The sequence below is a fragment of the Carassius auratus genome, chromosome 1 (assembly GCF_003368295.1).
Source record: "Carassius auratus strain Wakin chromosome 1, ASM336829v1, whole genome shotgun sequence".
In the NCBI taxonomy this organism is placed as follows: domain Eukaryota; kingdom Metazoa; phylum Chordata; class Actinopteri; order Cypriniformes; family Cyprinidae; genus Carassius; species Carassius auratus.
The window spans coordinates 19,135,639-19,154,833 of record NC_039243.1 but is presented as its reverse complement, the minus strand read 5'-3'; the positions used below and the strand labels follow the sequence as shown (position 1 = coordinate 19,154,833).

At 36.0% G+C, this 19,195-nt stretch overlaps 1 protein-coding gene and 1 long non-coding RNA gene across 2 annotated transcripts; both read left to right on the top strand.

Annotated features, from left to right (window-relative positions):
- Positions 1 to 943: 943 nt before the first annotated feature.
- donson (DNA replication fork stabilization factor DONSON) lies at positions 944 to 9,295 on the top strand. Its single transcript, XM_026262789.1, has 10 exons — positions 944 to 1,471; positions 2,350 to 2,412; positions 2,506 to 2,703; positions 4,555 to 4,733; positions 4,889 to 5,067; positions 6,651 to 6,771; positions 6,857 to 6,982; positions 7,383 to 7,581; positions 8,026 to 8,241; positions 8,703 to 9,295. Exons 1-10 carry the CDS (start codon positions 1,064 to 1,066, stop codon positions 8,838 to 8,840), a joined length of 1,827 nt encoding a protein of 608 aa, XP_026118574.1. The 5' UTR covers positions 944 to 1,063; the 3' UTR covers positions 8,841 to 9,295.
- A 1,361-nt stretch (positions 9,296 to 10,656) lies between these two features.
- On the top strand, positions 10,657 to 18,021 carry LOC113049345 (uncharacterized). Its single transcript, XR_003276620.1, has 3 exons — positions 10,657 to 10,857; positions 11,984 to 12,045; positions 17,564 to 18,021. It is a non-coding gene; the product is annotated as an uncharacterized LOC113049345 (long non-coding RNA).
- Positions 18,022 to 19,195: the final 1,174 nt, after the last annotated feature.

Genomic DNA, 19,195 nt, shown 5'->3' with positions numbered 1-19,195 from the left:
ATATCTGAATTTATGTCAACCTATAGACTTTCAAATATCCAAATGTCATGAATTAATATGTATTTGTGTACAAAATGACATATAAACATATTTTCCTAGTATATTTTGCCTGGAAACGCTTCCAACATGCACGCGTGTCGCGTGAAAAATAGGCGTCGGTTCTATTTCTAGCATGCACGGGTTTTCCGCGCGTCTCACGCAGGCAGTCTGCAAGATCTAACCTGTTAACATGGGAGCCGAATTAAAAACAGACACGCCACGCAGTGTGTTGCTGGTCTAACGTCTCACGTCAAAAGAAAATCACCAGTCATTGGATGTGTCAATCATACATCAATTTAAATAAACATTAACATACAGTAATAATCATGAAATATTTTGATTGGGACTCGAGTGGACTCGGGCATAAGTCCGATTCCTAATATGTTCGAGTCCGAGTCAATACCGAGTCAAAATGCACACGAGTCCATGACAAGACCGAGACCATTAAAATACGGTCTCGAGACCGAGTCCAAGACCGAGTCCGAGTCTCGAGTACTCAACACTGTATATCATTGCTCTTTTTGTTGTTTTTGATTGCTTCCACTGTCCTCATTTGTAAGTCGCTTTGGATAAAAGCATCTGCTTATAGAATAAATGTAAATGTAAATATGCCTATATAAATGTAGCGATGTAGCTATTAATATTAGAAAAACAAGGAAACAATATGAAACAGCAGTGACTGGATCTGTATAGTGTTTTATTACTATCATAAAAGACCACAATGTACCTAGGCAATCTACCAGAATACATAGAATATTTATGGACTATTTATTTGTTAGATATTTGCAATGGTTTACAATAAAGGCAATATTTTATATTTTCTTTTCTTTTTTCTTAACAGTAGAGACTTTACATTTGTCGGGTGTTTTACCACAACGTCAAAGAACTTATTTGCGTCATCACGCAACGTCCTGACGTAATTCCGTTCCGCGCGAAATTTTGAGTGTTGCGTTCCGAACAAAACAAGTCAATAAACTACCACAGTTCCCGCGTAACGCAGCGATATCCGGCTGAAACGTTCACAATGTCGGAGTTAGGCTGCTACTCTCCCAGCTTTAAAAAACCATCCGATGTTCTCCGGATGAGACGGAAGCGCGCGCGGAGCGAAGGTCCCGGACGGATAACGTCGAGTCCAGTGGTGTCAGTGGACGGAGTCCGTCCGTTCTCACCGGGCCCGCTGTTGAGCGCACCGGGCCGGGCGAGCGGCGGCGTGAAGCGCAGAAATCCATTCGCGAACATTGAAAACACGTACAACAGTCCAAAGAAAAGAGCTTTATCACATATCGACGGACACAGCGGCGCGCAGGACGGTAAAAAGGCGGCAGCAGCAATTACGGGTTTGGACGCGAAATGTAGAGAAGAACTTCCGAACTCTGGAGTGTCAATGAGAGAAGAGCTGTTCAATACTGACCAACAACACCACCACATAGAGGTAACGTTACATTACAGTCAACTGTAAATATTTGGTAGCTTAAATATATTTTTGTTAAATTTATATATTATAGTTTTATTATCATTAATGTTTTTTTATGATTTTTCTTTATAAAATGTTATATTCAAGGTTTCTTTTACGTTTTATATAGTTTTAGAGTGTTAAAGTAAATTAGTTTTAGTAATTCTAAGTTCTTATTTATAGTTTTGCTTTTGTATTTTTTTTATCAAATATTTTCTTTTCACGTCATTATTTTATTATTAAAGCTATTTTATTGTTTAATATAAAATAATATTTGTATTTTTCTGTTGAAGTATTGTTTTTTTGTGAAAATCATGGACTGTGGTAAAAATATTGGGGTTGTGGCAAGATTCAGTAAAAGTAAAATATATATATTTTAATAATTCTGTCACTTATTTAAAACTTTTTTCACTGTTTATTATATTTATAAACATTTAATAATTCTATTTTTTGTATAAAATATTAAAATGTGTAATTGATTTATACTTTGATTAAGATATTTTGTATACAGTTTTATGTAGTTTGGTTTTGTGATTTGATACTGTTTTTTTCTAGTTTTATAGTGGGCTCATGGAGTAGTAGTGACGTGATTGATATTTACTCATAATAATGTTATCATTAACTCAGTTATTCATAATTTAGTCTGTATGTTAAAGTTTTAATTTCTGATTTCACTTCAGGTCATGTCAGCAAGCAATTTTCTAGATCAGAGCTTTACTGTACTTTAATGTAAATATTATAATCACTGGTTATTGTTCTTGTAAAAATGAATATCGTTCTAATTCCCCTTATTCTGTGAATGTTTTTGGCATATTTCCTGATGCTCATGTGCTCACTTTATTCTGATCTTTCTGCAGACGCCTGTTTCTCTCTCTGAAGATGATGATCTGTTTGAGGATCTGTCCCCTCCAGTGCTGAAGGTGTCTGTCTGATGACGGCTCATAGTTACTCATGATTGCTCTGTCATGGTTTCTGTGTGTTCATTAGCTTCACTGACGTGTGTTTGTCTCTAGAGTCCAGCGGCGGTTTGTGATGCGGCTCCAGCTGAAGTGTGTCTGGAGTTCCCAGCTGATTGGTCTCTCAAAACGCGTCTGTTGTTCACGTCTCCTCAGTCGTTCTCCTGGGCTGAACATCTGAAGGCACAGGAGGAGGCGCAGGGCTTGAGCTCTCACTGCAGGGCCGAGTTCACCAGCTTACCTGCTAGTATACAAGTAAGGACACACTCTTGTCTTCAGATATTTTCAAACTAATACTAGAAGCCAGCCTACCAATAAATTATTTACAGTTTGTTTATATTAAAGCTGCAGTAGGGAACTTTTGACGCTCTAGCGGTTAATAAACAGAACTGCTTGCGTCTTGCGGAAGGACATTGTAGCCGGAACTACTTCTCTCTGTTTATGTCTATGAAGAATCACAACGGTACTGGGTTACTCCGCTGTGGTACCCCCGAAGCAATCTAAAGTAGTCCGAATATAAACACTTATTATAGGTGCACCCTAGTGATTCAGGACAGGCTAAAAACACGGTTTGGAAATGGATTCATGGTGTACTCGCTTATTATATACATTTTGAATACAAAGTTATGGACCGCAGCTCTGATTGGTTGTTTCTTAACGGGAGCGGATGAATTTCTGCAAATAGGACCACTGGGAGGAGCCAGAGGAGCTTGATTTTTTCACAGATTATCTGTCTCATATTCTACTGTCAGGATATAATGACAGGTTTAACAAATATGTAAAAAATATATTTTTACAAAAGTTACCTAATGCAGCTTTAAATATGACATCTTTATTACTTTATATATTAAATACTTATTTTCATTATTTTTGTATACAGTTTATTAGGGGTGCTCCGATCACGATCGGCCGATCGTTATGCGCATCTCGTCAGTAAAGCCGGTTCTCTAATCAGCGGTTAATTCCATCAGGTGCGTGATTTCACATAGAGTAGCTGTTACTACAGAGAGCCGTTGTTAATAGAGAAGATGCGCAAATCACGTTAATTTTCAGCGTTTTTTGGTGCATCTTCTCAGTTAACAACGGCTCTGTGTAGTAACAGCTGCTCTATGTGAAATCACGCACCTGATGGAATTAACCGCTGATTAGAGAATCGGCTTTACTGACGAGATGCGCATTAACGATCGGGCCGATCGTGATCGGAGCACCCATACAGTTTATGATTTAATTTATTTCCTCTCATTTGTAGTATTCTTTTAAAATATTTAGTATTTAGAGTTTTTTTTTATATTTACATTTTATTTGATTAAATTATACATTAAATATTAAACTAGTTTAATATTATTGTCTAATCAATTATTGATGCAATTTTAGTGTATGATACAACATTTATTTGACTTAAAACAGTTTTCTAAATGTTAAGTTTAAGCTCACTTGTTTAATAAGATTTTATAGTTATAAAATAACTAGAAATTTTCAACAACTTCTTATCTTTTTGCACCAAAAAGTATCTCTAACAGTATCGGTATCGATAAGATGTAAACGATACCCATCCCTACCCACAAGTAAACACCTACTGCTATGATTGGCTAACAGTTTCACTTATTTAATGGACAATACTGTGTCATACTCTCTAAACAACATGGGCGATTTGGGTTAAAAGTCTATAAATGCTCAGTATATCAAACGGTCTGGAACAGACAATGCAATAGTGTTAAAAGCATGTTTTCTCACACTTATGTGTTGCGACATTTCTGTTGGATTAAATTTTAGTGTTTTAAACCTAATATTATATTGTTAATGTAGTTTTCTTTTAAATTTACATTTAGTCATTTAGCCAAAAATTGTAAATATATTTATCTATTTATATTTAAATATATTTATCTATTTATATTTAAATAAATTTATATATTTATAATTTCTTTTAAAATATTTTGTGTTGTTTCATATAGTTTTTATTGTGATTTTCAATACGTATTTGTTTATGTTTTTTTGAATAAAATATAATAATTAGAGTTTTTCAGGAGTACACAGTTACGTTCCAGTAAGCTGAAATAATGCTAATCTGTTAAATGTGTATTCATGTTGTTTTGGTGTATGTTGCAGGACCCCAGGGGCTGTGCGGAGCTGCGATGTGGTTTTCAGCAGTGTCTCCAGTACTGGCAGCACCCGTCGCTACCCTGGCTCTCCCTCTTCCCACGGATTGGTGCAGAGCGCAAGTTCTCCGGCAAGTGCATGCCATGGGCCCAGGATGCAACACTGCAGCAGAATCTGATGAGTGACTGGTACGAGAGCCAAATTAGTTTAAGTGTCTGCCGCATGCATGAATATAATCATCAGCCCTCTAGATGCTGCCATTTGAAAATATTTAGCCTTTGGAAAAAACTGTTATACTAGATGCAACTGAATGTGTTGTTGACTGCCTTCTTGTGTGTTGTAGGTCTGTGAGTCTGACATCTCTGTACAGTCTCCTGAAGACCCGACTGTGTCCATATTTCTACCTGTGCTCGTATCAATTCACAGTGCTGTTCAGGGCGGCCGGTCTGAGCGGTGCTAAAGGCATCAGTGCACTGCTGTCCCCCACCACTAGAGGTCTGCGAGAGGCCATGAAGGCCGAAGGTAAGAGTTCCTGCAGTGAGAGATATACAAGCATTAGTGACTAAAAATAGCTCAAATAAAAAAATCATTTAAAAAAATAATAATTAAAAAAACCTTTCCTGTGTGTCCTTAAGTCTCAGTTTAAGTTCTAAGTTTGTACCAGTCCAAAAGGTCTAAGTTCAGTTTTATGAAATTTAAGGCCATAAAAAAAAAAATCTTATTTTAAGACAAATAACAAATGTCTCTTAAAGAGGTCTCAAATTTGGAGACTGATCAGGGAATGGTGAAACAACCTAATGTTATTATTAAATGTCCAAAGGTGATTGAATAAACGTGAGCGCTGCACATTCAAAGTCAAAACACGATGCACTTACACATTCTATAGGCTCGCAGTCAGTGAATTATGTTTATATTGTAATTAGGACTGTCAAGAGAGAACATTTTTAATGTGGCAATTAATGTAATTAATCACAAATTAATTGCACATCAAATATGAAAGATTACCCCATGAAGATCAATTAAATCCATTATTGTGTTAAATGAGAAAAGCATTAAATAGCATTTTAAAAAGTAGCTTTAAAAATAAATATTTAATTTAAAAACACAAAATTAATTAATTAATAATAATAAAAAAGAAAACAAATAAAAGAAATGTCTCAGTATTTGTTTCCTGTAGTGCTAACCAAAACTGTTTGGTTTTGGTTTGAGAAAGTAAGTCATACAGGTTTGAAACAATGTGACGGAAGAATAATAACTGTTGATAAAATTAGCATTTTTGGGTGAAAAATCAATTTAATAGATTTTATATGAATATGGAAATATTAAATTATTTTTAAAATGAAAAGATACTTTAAGAAACACAAACTTCCAGCACAATATTGTGCCTAAAATATAACACACTATTAACCTTTTTTATTTTATGGAACTGTTGTATAAAATCAGTATCACATTTGCACTCGTGTTTTTGGACAAAAACAGCACTTGTGTGATATTGCATTTGCTTCTATATCATATGATGATATGTTGCCTTGCATCATGTTCATTACCAATCAACTGTATGCAAAAAATGTACTGTGTTAAGCATATATATATATATATATATATATATATATATATATATATATATATATATATATATATATATATATATATATATATATATATATGCTTAACACAGTACATTTTTTGCATACAGTTGATTGGTATACAGTTGATATATATATATGCTTATGTATGTATGTTATCATTGGTCTTTTGGTAAGCTTTATCTGGCATTTAATTAAGCTCTTATAGCTTTTGTCTGGACTGCTGCTCTATTACAGAAAGGAAAGACTAAGAACACATCATTCAATATATATTTTTGCTGGTATATCAGCACAATAATCTGATTAAAGATTTTATATACACACAAACATATAAGAATTTATATATTCTGATGAATTCAGTTGTTTTGCCTGAAAATGTTTCTTGTATCCCTATTAGGAAAACACATTGTTTGAATGTTTTTTTTTTTTTTTTTTCAGTGCTGAAATACACAAGCTGAAAGGATGTTTTATTGTTTTATGAACTATATCAGTGTTTGTACTTGTGTTTGTTGTGTTCAGGGATAGAGTTCTCCCTCCCTCTGCTGGAGGAGAGGAGGAAGAGCAAAGAGCTTGCTTCATCTCAGCTGGGTGAGAGTGTTCACCGAGAGACCGATGGCGAGGAAGCGACCAGCGGCGATGTGTGAGTACATGACCTCTGACAGCTGATGGGAGTCGATTCTGCTTTCAGTACTGCTCAAAGCATTTGTCATCTTTGCTTTTTACAGATTAAGTGAGCACAGTGAAAATGAGGAGGAGGAGGATGATGATGATGATGATGGTGGATTTTCCTGGCTGAAGGAGATGGGCGTCCAAGACAAGATCAAGCAACCAGATGCCATTTCCATTAAACTGTATCCTTTACAATCAGCTCGAGCCACACATTTATACAATGCTTTCTTTAGCCATGAAATATGAAATTTGTTTGTAACATTAAAATATCGGCACATGGTGTTTTTATAGTTTGTATTTTGTAATTGTATTTTATTTTTAAGTTAAACCAAATAAAAGAATTGAAATGTTTGGCATCAAATTTTATTATTTTTTTCCTCCATTAACTTTTATTTTATTATTTTATAGTTAATATATATATTATTTTATATTTATTTTATTTAGTTATAAATTTGTTAGTGTTTAGTTTTAGTTAAGTATAACAACCCTTCATGGAATATGACGTCATGTGTTTTCATAAGGTGTTATATTAAACCTGAATGCTCAAATTTGCATGATATAGTTCCTTAACTCATGCCCCAGGCGTAAGGAGCACAGAGAGGTGCGTTTGGACCACAGACCAGAGTCTGTGGTGTTGGTGGAGGGTTCGAACACCTTCACGCTGCTCAACTTCCTCATTAACTGTAAGAGTTTGGTGGCTGGAGCCGGTTCTCAGGCAGGACTTCCTCCAACACTGCTGGCCCCTACAGCCTTCAGAGGGGCCACACTGCACACGCTCAAGGTACCAGACCTCTTGTTCATGTCCCAGCCTCATGTTCTAGATTTGTCCCATTCTCAGTGTTGAAAGGTCTTTAGTTGATTTAGACTGATGCATTCCCATATTTAATATTTATTAAAAAAATTTTATTTGGTTTCATTTTATTAATTGTATTTTATTTGTTATATTTTATATTTATATTAATTTTTTACTTATTTTGTTTACATTTTATTGCATTATATTTCATTTTTCCATTTTTTTTATTTTATTAATTTTATTTATCTTTATCTTTTCATTTTATTTTATTATACTTTTATATTTTTTATTCTATTTATTGTACTTTTGTATTTTATTTTTCAGTTATTTGATTTTGATCAATCGTATTAATAAAGTTTATTTTATTACTGATTCTAGTCATTTTTCTAATGAAAATGTTTTGTCTGTGTGTCTCTTCTGTGCACGTTTCAGGCTCGTACTGTGAATGTGAAGACTCGGGTGAGAATGGGCTATCAGGACGTGTGCAGTCTGGAGGTGACGGGACCCATCATGCCCCACACGCTACACGCGCTGACGCAGCTCCTGAAACCCGCTCAGAAAGGAGAGTTTTCTGTGGGTCTCTACACCCATGAACCCACAGCTGTCCTCAATGTTCCCGTCAGCCAGACCTCTGAACCTCAAAAACTGGTGCGTTTCATCACATGCAGTGTTTTAGCTCTGTGACACAGCATTTACACTCAAAAAAACCAAAAGATTGGAGTAGGATTTACTCAGTTTCAAAATATATAGATATAGATATATATAGATATTGATATATATGTATATATATATATATATATGTATTGATTAAACTGCAATTTTTATTGTAATTAGTTTTAACGTTCAATTATTTTAGTATTGTTTTTATATAGTTTTAATAATATATTTTTTTTTTCATACAAAATTGATAATATTATTAAAATCTATATTAATTTATGTTAAATAAACTAAACCTGGACAAATCCCCCATTTAGAAGCCCTGCTCTGCTCAATAACACGTTTTTTTCTCAGTATTGCATGTTATTTATGATTGATTTTTCTCTCGACGTCCTTTATATTAGGTCTGTGTAGACAGAAAATGTCATGCTCTCATTTGGTCTTTTTTGTAGGAGGCCGTGGTACAGGATCTCAGCAGGTGCGGCCTACAGCAGAGCTCCATTCAGCAGCTGGCAGTGCCGAGCATGCTGGGAAAGAGTGCACTCAGACAGCTGCACATGAGAGACTATTCGTACAGCTGGAAGTCCTGAGCTCCGGCTCTCCTTTCCCCTCGGCCACTGGGAAAACATTTATAGAGACATGACAGGCCAGGCCTATTAATATCTCTGGCATATCAGGCTTCATTACAGTAGATGAACCAGCTTCCATGAGCGCTGCTGAACTCACTTGATCATAGAGATTGTGCTAGTATAGTGTGTAGCTTTTAGTTTTGTATGGAAACATTAGGGGTTTAGAGTTTTTTTTTTTTTCAGTTGTACTGTAATGTTTTTAGGCTATGTGTGATTTAAAGCTTAATTTTTAATCAACGTCTCTAGATGAGAAACCAAATATTCCTTCCTTGAGAAATGTGTGTGTGTGTGTGTATACATATATGTGCAAAACTGTTAAAACCTTTCATGATTATATTCCTGACTGTTAAAATCCTCTGTGGTGGTGTATTTATCAGATTTGCATGAATTTATCATATTAAATTAGTTGATTTTTTTTCTGCTTTGTCTCTCATAATAGTGTGAAAGATGATTGTGAAAGTGCAAAACAAATGTGTTTAAAGTGGGTGTTTCAATGTGTCTGGCAGGGAAATAATTGAAGGATAACCATTTGCCGTCTGTTTTAGTGATAAGGACCGGTGAACTACATTAGCCTGCTTGTCCATACATGGCTATTTTATAAATAAATTAACGGACATTAAATATTGATTTAGGTGCAAATAATACCAGAAAATACCAGGTCTCATTCCGCATGTGCTACAACAACCCTGCTGCAGAGAAACTCCCCATAACAAGATATTACCACCTCCATGATTTACTGCAAAGGACTGGAATGCTCCAGGAAACTCTTTTCATGCTCCGCTAATCAAAATGACCACAGATGAAAGTTAAATGGCTTTGTGTGTTTGAGAAGGTGATTAGCTCCACCTGGTTAAGTTTACAAGTAATTTTTAGGAGGGCTTGGGGGTCCTTTTTCCAACTTTTAAGTGTCTAAGTACACCTAGATAAAACTAAAAGAAAAATATTCATCTTCATTTCAGGCTCCAAAGCAACAAAATATGATAATTTTAAAGGGGGATGTTTACTTTCTATACCCTGTGTGTGTGCATTAAGAGTTATTTACAGATTATTTTAAGGCCTTGAAGACCATTTTAATTAATTTTTTTTTCTTTTTTTTTTTTTTCTTTTCTTTTTTTTTACATATATACAAATTGGAGAAAAAAAAGAAGAGTGAAATGAGTTTTGCATTAATTTTGAAATTATTTAAAGTACACGTCCCTAATTATTTGGTAATATGAAAATATTTATAATTTTAAAAATTATAAATAACAGTGCATTTTTGTGGAATAAAGTTTACTTTTTTTGAGCGATTCAGCCTTTAAAAGGGTTAGTTCACCCAAATATTATAATGGATTTTAATTTATCTGACCGTGCATTTTATTTGATCTGATCACCGAAAGATTAAAATATAAATATTTATGCAATTGTTTTCACAAACACCTCCGTGTTATTGTCCTCGTGTGAGTCAGATAAGTCTTAAAATAGAGTTTGAGTTTCTGCCAGAAGTGTTGAAGGGTGATTGGAGATTGTAAATACTTTAAGTCAAGCCAAGAAATTCCATCATTCAGAAGATGATCCTGGTGCCTGTGTCGTCTAATATTTCACAGCCCGTGCTTATACATTAAAAATACTCATAGACAGAGTTGGACAAAACATGCATTAGGGACAGAAACAATCCTTTTCTTCGCAAATTTATTAAGTCAATAATGCAATATTGCAATGGTAATGGCACTGTTGCATTGTGATATGATTGGGATGTTGCGTCAGGTCATATTTTAACACCCATGTCACCCCAGGCCTTAAACATAAAGCAGCATCTGTGCAGCATGACACTCACGTACAGAGCTGCTGGATTCATGTTCTCTCTGTTCAGCATGTAACCTCACTCTGAAGTGCACCGAACTTCTTTTGTGATTGAAGATGAGACAAGAATGGCTTAAAACACACTGAATGAATGCAGCAAACTAAACCACTCTCTGATTGAACAACTCAACACTTGGTAAGTACTCCATTAATTTCCTCATCATATCATGCACTTCAGTTATTACAAAAGATACTGTGGATTTACTGCGGTACAGTTATGGTTTCAGCTGGAAATGTCATGATACGATTAACAATATTGGAGAAACATTTCATTTCAATGCTGAAGGCTTAGTATTGATCAAATTCTGACTAATAAATCATGAAGCACTGAAATGACTGCAAAGAAAAGCACAAAATTAAGCAACTTACAAGTAGAAATTAAAGTTTTAATTAAAACAATAATCTATATAATAAAATACACTGTACTACAAATAGTCCAATGTCTTATGTAAAATAATCTATTAATGCATTATTATTATTATTTTTCAAGTTGTTTAGTTTTTCTTTTCTCAATTTAGTTTTAATTGTCATCAGACATGATGTACATACATAAAATATAACATATCCATCCAGTGTTTTCCTCGTCCGTTCCAACATCAATAGGCAAATACAAGTTCGATTTTTTGTTTCGGTGACAACCAATGTCATAATTGTTAAATTACAGTAAAATTAATCAACAAAAAATCTTATCTGGGAAATAAACTGAAATAAGTTTAACAATAAAATAGATTAAGTTGTTTTTTATAAAACAACATTAACATTATGACTAATTAAATATCAATTAAAAATAGAATAATTTAAGTCAAAGTACTAAAATGACTGACAATTAAATTAAAATTCAAGATAAACTGATAAAAAAAAATAAAAATGGAAGTTATAAATGCATATAAAATACTTAAACTTAAAAAAAAATGAAATTATAAAAATAAGCAAATTCTAAATATTAATAGCATAAAAATACTAAAATAATTTCTGAATCTCACGTGCTTTAGACAAACAACTAACTATTGCTGTATTGTGTATAACAATTAAATGTCATAATTTAAAAGTTTAATGCGGGTTTGGTTGCAGGCTCAGTGTGACGCATGAGCATTATTAAATAAAGCTTCATAAGCGTTTGTGGGCGTGATGGAGGCGGGGCTCAAGTAGCCGATTATTGGATGATCATTCTGGCTGCTTACAATACAGTCCATTAGGTTTTAAATAACAATACCTACTATTTAATAACCCTTAAATAATATATATTTTTATTTTTTAAATAGGTTTTCTGAGAGGAAATGCATATTCTTGGAACTATATTCATTTTTTATTCTAGACCTCAAAGGTAAGTTGTTTCTTCTGTTTAGTATCTGTATATTTGCTGATATTAAAGGAGTAGTTCACCCAAAAGTGAAAGTTTTCTGAAAATTTCATCATCCTCATGCCATCCTAGAGGTAAATACATTTTGCATCTACATCTAGTGTTACATCACTTACTCACCAGTGGATTCTCTGCCGTGAATTGGTGTAGTCAGACTGAGAGCTGATACAAACAGCACAATAATCCACAAGTTCATCCATCACGAATCCAGTCAATCAATTGACATATTATGAGGCCAATAGTTGCATGTTTGTGAAAAACAAATCCATCAAGGCATTTTAACTTCAGATCAGCGCTTCGGGCTAAAATATGTTTACATAACCATAATAAAGCTTCCTTCAGTGAAAAAGTCCATACCCTGTTGTCCTGTCACATAAAAAATGTTAAATAATAATAAAAAAAATTCTCCCTTTACAAATTGCAAATCACATCAGAAAAGCATTTATTTAAAAAAAAAAATGAAGAAAATCATAAAAATGTTGAAAATAAAGCATCGGTAGGGTTATGGTAAGTGTAGGGAGGGCTTTTTTTCCCAATAAGATGGCATCCATTATAAACATAGGCGGAGATTGTGGCAAAAAAAAAACAAAAATGTTTTACATACCTTCAGAACAACCAAAACAAGCCCAGTTTTATATGGGAATACAGACAGATAATGTAAAAAAGTCACAAAATCTTATTCCACTGAGATGAAGGAAAACTAAGGAAACTTTTCTCTTTTTTAACTAAGGGAAAAAAAGTTGATTGGGGTCATACTGACCCCAGAGACCTTGTGAGGGTTATTAAGTGGAGAATGTGCACATTACTCTGATTCTCTGGTGTGTTTTACATATTAGGATCAACACGGCTTGTCTAATGAGTGGTTTGATCTTTTTAAACCAGATTGATGAGAATGCTTGCGATTATTCCCCACCTCTTTAATAAATCTGAGCTTTGGAGGTTCTTAGCCAGGCACAACCTACAAGCTTAGTTTTTGCCCCAGCAAATGATAGTGGATCCACATATTAAAAAAAAGCATTTCTCCTTTCCCTGGAATCACAAATGTCAGTTTCCTCTTCCATGCATGGCAAACTGCCATTAGTAAAAATGCAGTCGCTTGCCATTGGCTTTTGACTTGGAAATCTCTCCCAGGCATGTCAAGCTGGATTCTAAAAATCATAGAACGATGTTACTCGCCCCAGCTCACTCACAGGCTGCCTCGTTTCAGAGATGTGGTTCAGACGTTGGTACAGGACAACAAAGTTCAAATACTTCATCCCTGAAATACACACACTGCTTGCAAAAGGTGCCATTTAAATAGTCCCTTTAATGAAAAGTCTTTTTTATTTTTTTTTACAGCTGCTACTTCCTCATTACTGTAGATAGCTGATGATATGTCATCCATCAGTTAGGTTTAAGGAAGCTATGTTCATATATGGTATTTCCCTGTGTTGAGGTGCCCCCTGGGAAAGGCGGGTGAATGTACTTGCTTCGTGTGTTTGCGGGCTCTCCATGTTGGCTAATAAAAAGTACGAGCCATTCTGAAAGATACAAACATCTCCATCTCTATAACAAACTACAATTACTAAGAAAGATGGCGGGCTCAGACCAATTCTCATAATTCTGAATTTACTCTCATGCAACAGCCATACAGAATGTCAACTTTGAAACAGATCCACTGCAAGTATGTCAAATATGACTTTTTTCTGTCTGATATCTGATCTTAAAGATCTATACATTTACATTCAAAGAGCCCCCCTTCACAGACCTTTCTTGAGATTTGCATTTGAAGGAATGGCCTATCAGTAAACAGTCATACCATTCGGACTGTCCCTGGCCCCTTGCCCTTGATTTTACAAAGTGCATGGACGCGGTTCTTTACCCTCTGAGACAGATGGGAATCAGTATCTTGAACTACCTCAACGACTGACTAGTGCTAGCCGGATCAGAATGGGAACTTATTGCTCACAGGTCATTGTTGCTCAGACATCTGGAGAATTTTGGCCTGAGAATCAACTCAGCCAAGAATTGACTGACTCCCAGACAGTGAGTGTCCTTTTCGGGAACAGTTATAAACTCAGTTCAGATGCGAACCTGGATTATGCCGGAATGCTCCATGAACATTCAGCAAGTTGGGACATCATTTAAGTTAGGGACTACGCGTGCCCTCAGGATCTTTCAGAGGTTGCTTGGCCTCATGTATGCCATCCCCTCTGTGATTCCCCTGGGCCTGCTAAACATGCGGCCCCTCCAATATGGGGTCAAAACTCATATTGGTCCAACGGCTAGTGCCTGGGCCAGTATTATATCAGGGTAATCAATCGCTGTATCAGATCTGTGGCCTCCTGGACAACCCCTCACCTGTTCTTATCAGGCATTCAGTTGGGAATGAATTCCAGAAGGAAAGTAGTCATGAGAGATGCCTCCATCTAGGGCTACTCTGCGTATGGCTGGTCAATCCACAAGTGATGCCTACTTATCAACTGCCTTGAAATTATTGCAGTCTGTCTGCAGTTTGTATACCTTCCCTTCCCTTACTCTGCTAAACAACGTGCTCTTTCGTCCTAATGGCCCCACTCTGGAAAAACCAAACTTGGTTCCCAGAACTGTTTCAGCTGCTTTCTGCAGCCCTGTCACAACGACTGAGGAGAGACCTTCTCTTGCAAGTGAAGGGCAAGATTTGGCATCCCTGGCCACAGCTGTGGAGCCTTCATGTTTGGCTCCTCAATGGGATTCTAGCCTGCTCTCTGTGAGAGTCACTAATACCATTCTAGAGGCTAGAGCTCTGTCTACAAGTTGAGTTTATTCGCTTAAATGGCCAGTCGTCTGAGACTGGTGCATCGCATGAAGTCTGGATACGAAGCTGGATAAGGTCTGTAATCCTTCCACACTCAAGCTTTATGTGGCAGCCATCATGGTGAATCATTCTCTCGTGGCTGGCCGCCCAATCAGCAGAAATTACTCGGTCATTACATTTCTAAGGGGAGCTCGGAGACTGAATCCACCTCACCATAGAACTGTGCTGACATGGGGCTTGTATATAGTCCTGAGGACCGTCAAGGGCCCTCTCTTTGAGCTGCTTCAAAAGGCTGAATTGCAGCCCATGTCATTTAAAACTGCTCTGCTTTTGGCCTTGGCATCGGTCAAAAGTAGGTGACTTTCAAGCACTGTCATGCCTAATGACTGTAAAGTCTTTCTACAGCTTTGAAGAGGTTACATATCTAAGGTGCTCTCACTCCCTTTAGCTCTCCCTACAGAGAATGGTGAGCAGGGTCCCAACTTGCTGTTTCTTGTTTGGACACTGAGGGTGTATGTTGAGCACTCTAGGTTTTTAAACAATCAGCGTAGCTCTTTGTTTGCTTTGGAAGCTGCTCAAAGGGGCTGTCAGTTACAAAGCAGAGACTCGCTGGATAGTAGATGTTATAGCTCTGGCTTATTCCGTAGTTGGCTTGAAATGCCCTATAGGTGTGAGGGCCCATTCTACCTCCTGTCTGTGGTCCAGTAGGATTTCTGTCGAGGAGATTTGTGTGGCTGCTGGCTGGTCATCGCTGTCTACCTTTATTAGATCATCTGGATATCATTTGGATGTCCCTGCTATGCAGGCGCATATCTTTTCTGCTTGAGTCGACCCATTCCCCCTTTGAGCAGAAGGGCTTAGTTAAGTAGACCTCAAATTTACAACTGTGTCTTCTGTAGCACAGGCATAACGGGCCCTCTAATGAGTGCTCCAGAGTTGGGCTTGTACAGCAGTCTTAGTTCTGCTTCTGCTCATAGCGCGGAGCTGCACAGAGCTGTTGGATGCATTCCCCATTAGAGTCAAGTGACTCAGTGGGAGTTCCAGTTTGATTGGGAACACTCCAGTTATTAATGTAACCTCCGTTCTCTAAAATAAGGGAACGGCACTCCAAGCAGACTTATATAGTGGTCATAACTGCCCTTATGGTGGGATCAAGTGCCACTGGTTTGTGCAGCTACACAGATGTTAACAAGTAACAGAGAAACAGGAGTTTCTCATTAGCATTAAGTCAAGTCATATTATTTGTATAGCACTTTATACAAAATCCTTGGGAGAAACCAGGCTCAGATGAGGGGCCAGTTCTCCTCTGCCCAGATTTGTAGCTTAATTCCAAGCTGCAACACAGGTGCAGAGGACTCGTCTGGTTCCCGTAGTCTTGTGGCGATGGTCATCGAGGTGATGAGGTCTTTGCAGGGGATCTGTCTCTGGGGTGCATTTAGTTGACGTGGTCTCTGCTGACATTCCGGGCTGTAGAGGACATCTCTAGATGCTGACTCAACATCTGGACTGGATACAGACTTGATATGGGTGGCTACAGTGACCATCTGATCTTCATACAGACTGGATCTGTATGGCTACAGTGACCCAACTCAGGGAACCGAGGTTACATTAGTAACTGGAGTGTTTGTTTGTCTGAGTTCACAGCAGTAACTAAGTAACTAAGCAGTAACTAAGGCTTACCTATAAGTCAGTTTTAACCACTGTAAATTATATTTTTAAATAGACGCAGAACAGTAATCTGACTAGCTAAGCAAAAAGATGATAGAGTTCGTATTATTATGAAATCGAAGAAATCATTTTCAACAATGAAAGCTGTTTGCGTAGCTTCTCATGGAACCAAGGCTCTGTGTAGTAAATGCTGCTCCATTTCAAAGCATGTGAAAATACCACATTTAATAACCTGTTTTACCCTAAACTCACTTCATAATGTCCGCCGAATGTTTGAAATATATCCTTCTGTGAGATGATGTGGCTTCTTAAACAGAATAAGGCACCCAACATATGTCATAGTATTCTAAGCAGTGATAAAGGCTATGTCGATTAGCACAGTATTATATATATATAATATATATATATATAATATATATATAATAACTCAGATAAACCATATACTCCCGTAGTTGTGTGTTTATTAGCCACGCTGAATCAATGGAAACATTTAAATCTTCTGTTTATTCAGCAACCGCTATAGGCATTTCCTGAATTTCTTCTACAGGGTGTATTTGGAGTTTCAGCTCGAGAGTGCCCTCTGGCCTTTGGATGGAGATTTACTACTGATCACAGAACCCTGCTTCACTGAAAGATATGCATGACAGTTGCAGCTTCTGCCTAATTGCAATTTCGATTTCATTTCGATTTATTGTGCAGCCCTAGATTTAATATTTCTCTGGAAGTGAAATCTGCGAGGTGAATATGGATTATTGAATTTTTAATTATGAAAATATTTGTGAAATGTTTTGAATTGAAATAAACAACTGAATAACATTCAATAAATTGAATTTCAGATCCTCAAAATGCAAGCCCTGAAAATATAAGACATTAAAATACAAGCAATTATAATGCAATGGATTATTTTTTTCTCTTAGTACAATTCAACATGCTTTTTTTTTTGTTTTTTTTTTGTTTTTTGTTTCAAAGACATTTTTAAAATTATTTCTCTTCCATGTTTAATCAGCTTTATCAGCATTAATGCATTTTCTCATCCAGTCTGTCTAGGTTTCTACCTTCAGATGTCAGAGGTCCACGCATATCTAGGAGAAAGTGTGATCTTGTCCTGCAATGGTTCAGGATTACCTGTAGAGGAGCTGCACTTTCACTGGGAGGCGATGGGCAAATATCATCTCTCTGCGTGGAGATGTTCTCATGGTCGGGAGAGGGTTTGAAGACCGGGTGAACTTCATCAGTGATCCTACAGAATCTGAGGACTTAACCCTCATTCTGTCAGATGTGATGCTGAATGATAGAGATATATATGAATGTCTCTGGGAGGAAAAAAAAAAAAAAACCCATTTGCTCTGTATTACTACAGGTGTTGAGTAAGTATCACAGTTACTTACATTTCATAGTTGTCAATTACTAGTTGTAAATGTTACAATAAATAAATAAATCTCAGAAAACAGGGCCTTAATGAATCTTTATTGTTTAATTTCCAAAAAGGTACTTCTGAACTTTCAAGAAATCATATTTCCCCACCTCAGGCCAAAAATAACAGGTTCATAACTGCCACAAATATTGAGCAACCATCATTATATAGATTAGTGGTCAACAAATGTGTAATAATATTAAAATCTGATTTATTACTGTGATGCAAAGATGAATTTTCAGCAGCATAACTCCAGTCTTCAGTGTCACATGATCCATCAGATATTACTCTAATATGCTGATTTTTTATCAAGTGCTGAAAACTGGTTAATGTTTTTTTTTTTTTTTTTTTTAGGATTCTCAATTTTTAAGAAAGAAGAGCATTCATTTAAATTATAAATATTTGCTAACAATACACACTGCCGTTCAAAGCTTGGGGTCAGTACATAGTTTTTTTTTTTTTTTAAAGAAATTAAGTTTTATTCAGCAAGGATGTGTTATAATTTATAAGTGATAGCAAAGATTTATATTGCTAGAAAATATTCATACTTTGAATAAATGCTGTTATTTTAGTCATGGAATAATACTGAAAAAAATATTGCAGTTTCTAAAAAAATATTTGGCAGCACAGCTGCCAACATTGATCATTCTAATAATAAATATTAGATAGCATATTATAATGATTTCTTAAGGATAATGTGACACTTTATACTGGAGTAATAATATATATATATATGACATCAGTCGTGGTATCTTCTCATTGAGCATCACATCAGTAAGTGTTTTTGACCAGGGTGTTTATCAATGCCGTTACAAGAACAGAGATTATGAGGCACTGCAGAGCGGGTTCCCAGAGACGTACACACTCACTGTTTGGGGTATGTAATGTGTTCAAACATTTAACATAAGCTGATCAATTAGATAAGACTGAATAGTATTACCTGAATAGAGTGTTGCATGCATGAAGTCAGAACCTGGAATTTTTCTGAGTGAAGTAAAGCCTGTAATGATCAAACTTTACAATACTCTGAGGTTTTGTTTTACAACATAAACTGCACACACCCATACCGAAAACGTGAATTTTGAAACAGTTATGCTTATTTTTGAAAATCAATGTTTCTATGTAACTACATAAGACACACACTAACCTATATAGGTGGCAAAATACAAAATAATTTGAAGTAAAAGTATGTGAGGGGAGTATGTAAAAATTCATTGTATTAGAAAAACAGTAAGGTAAAAGTACCCGGATGGCAT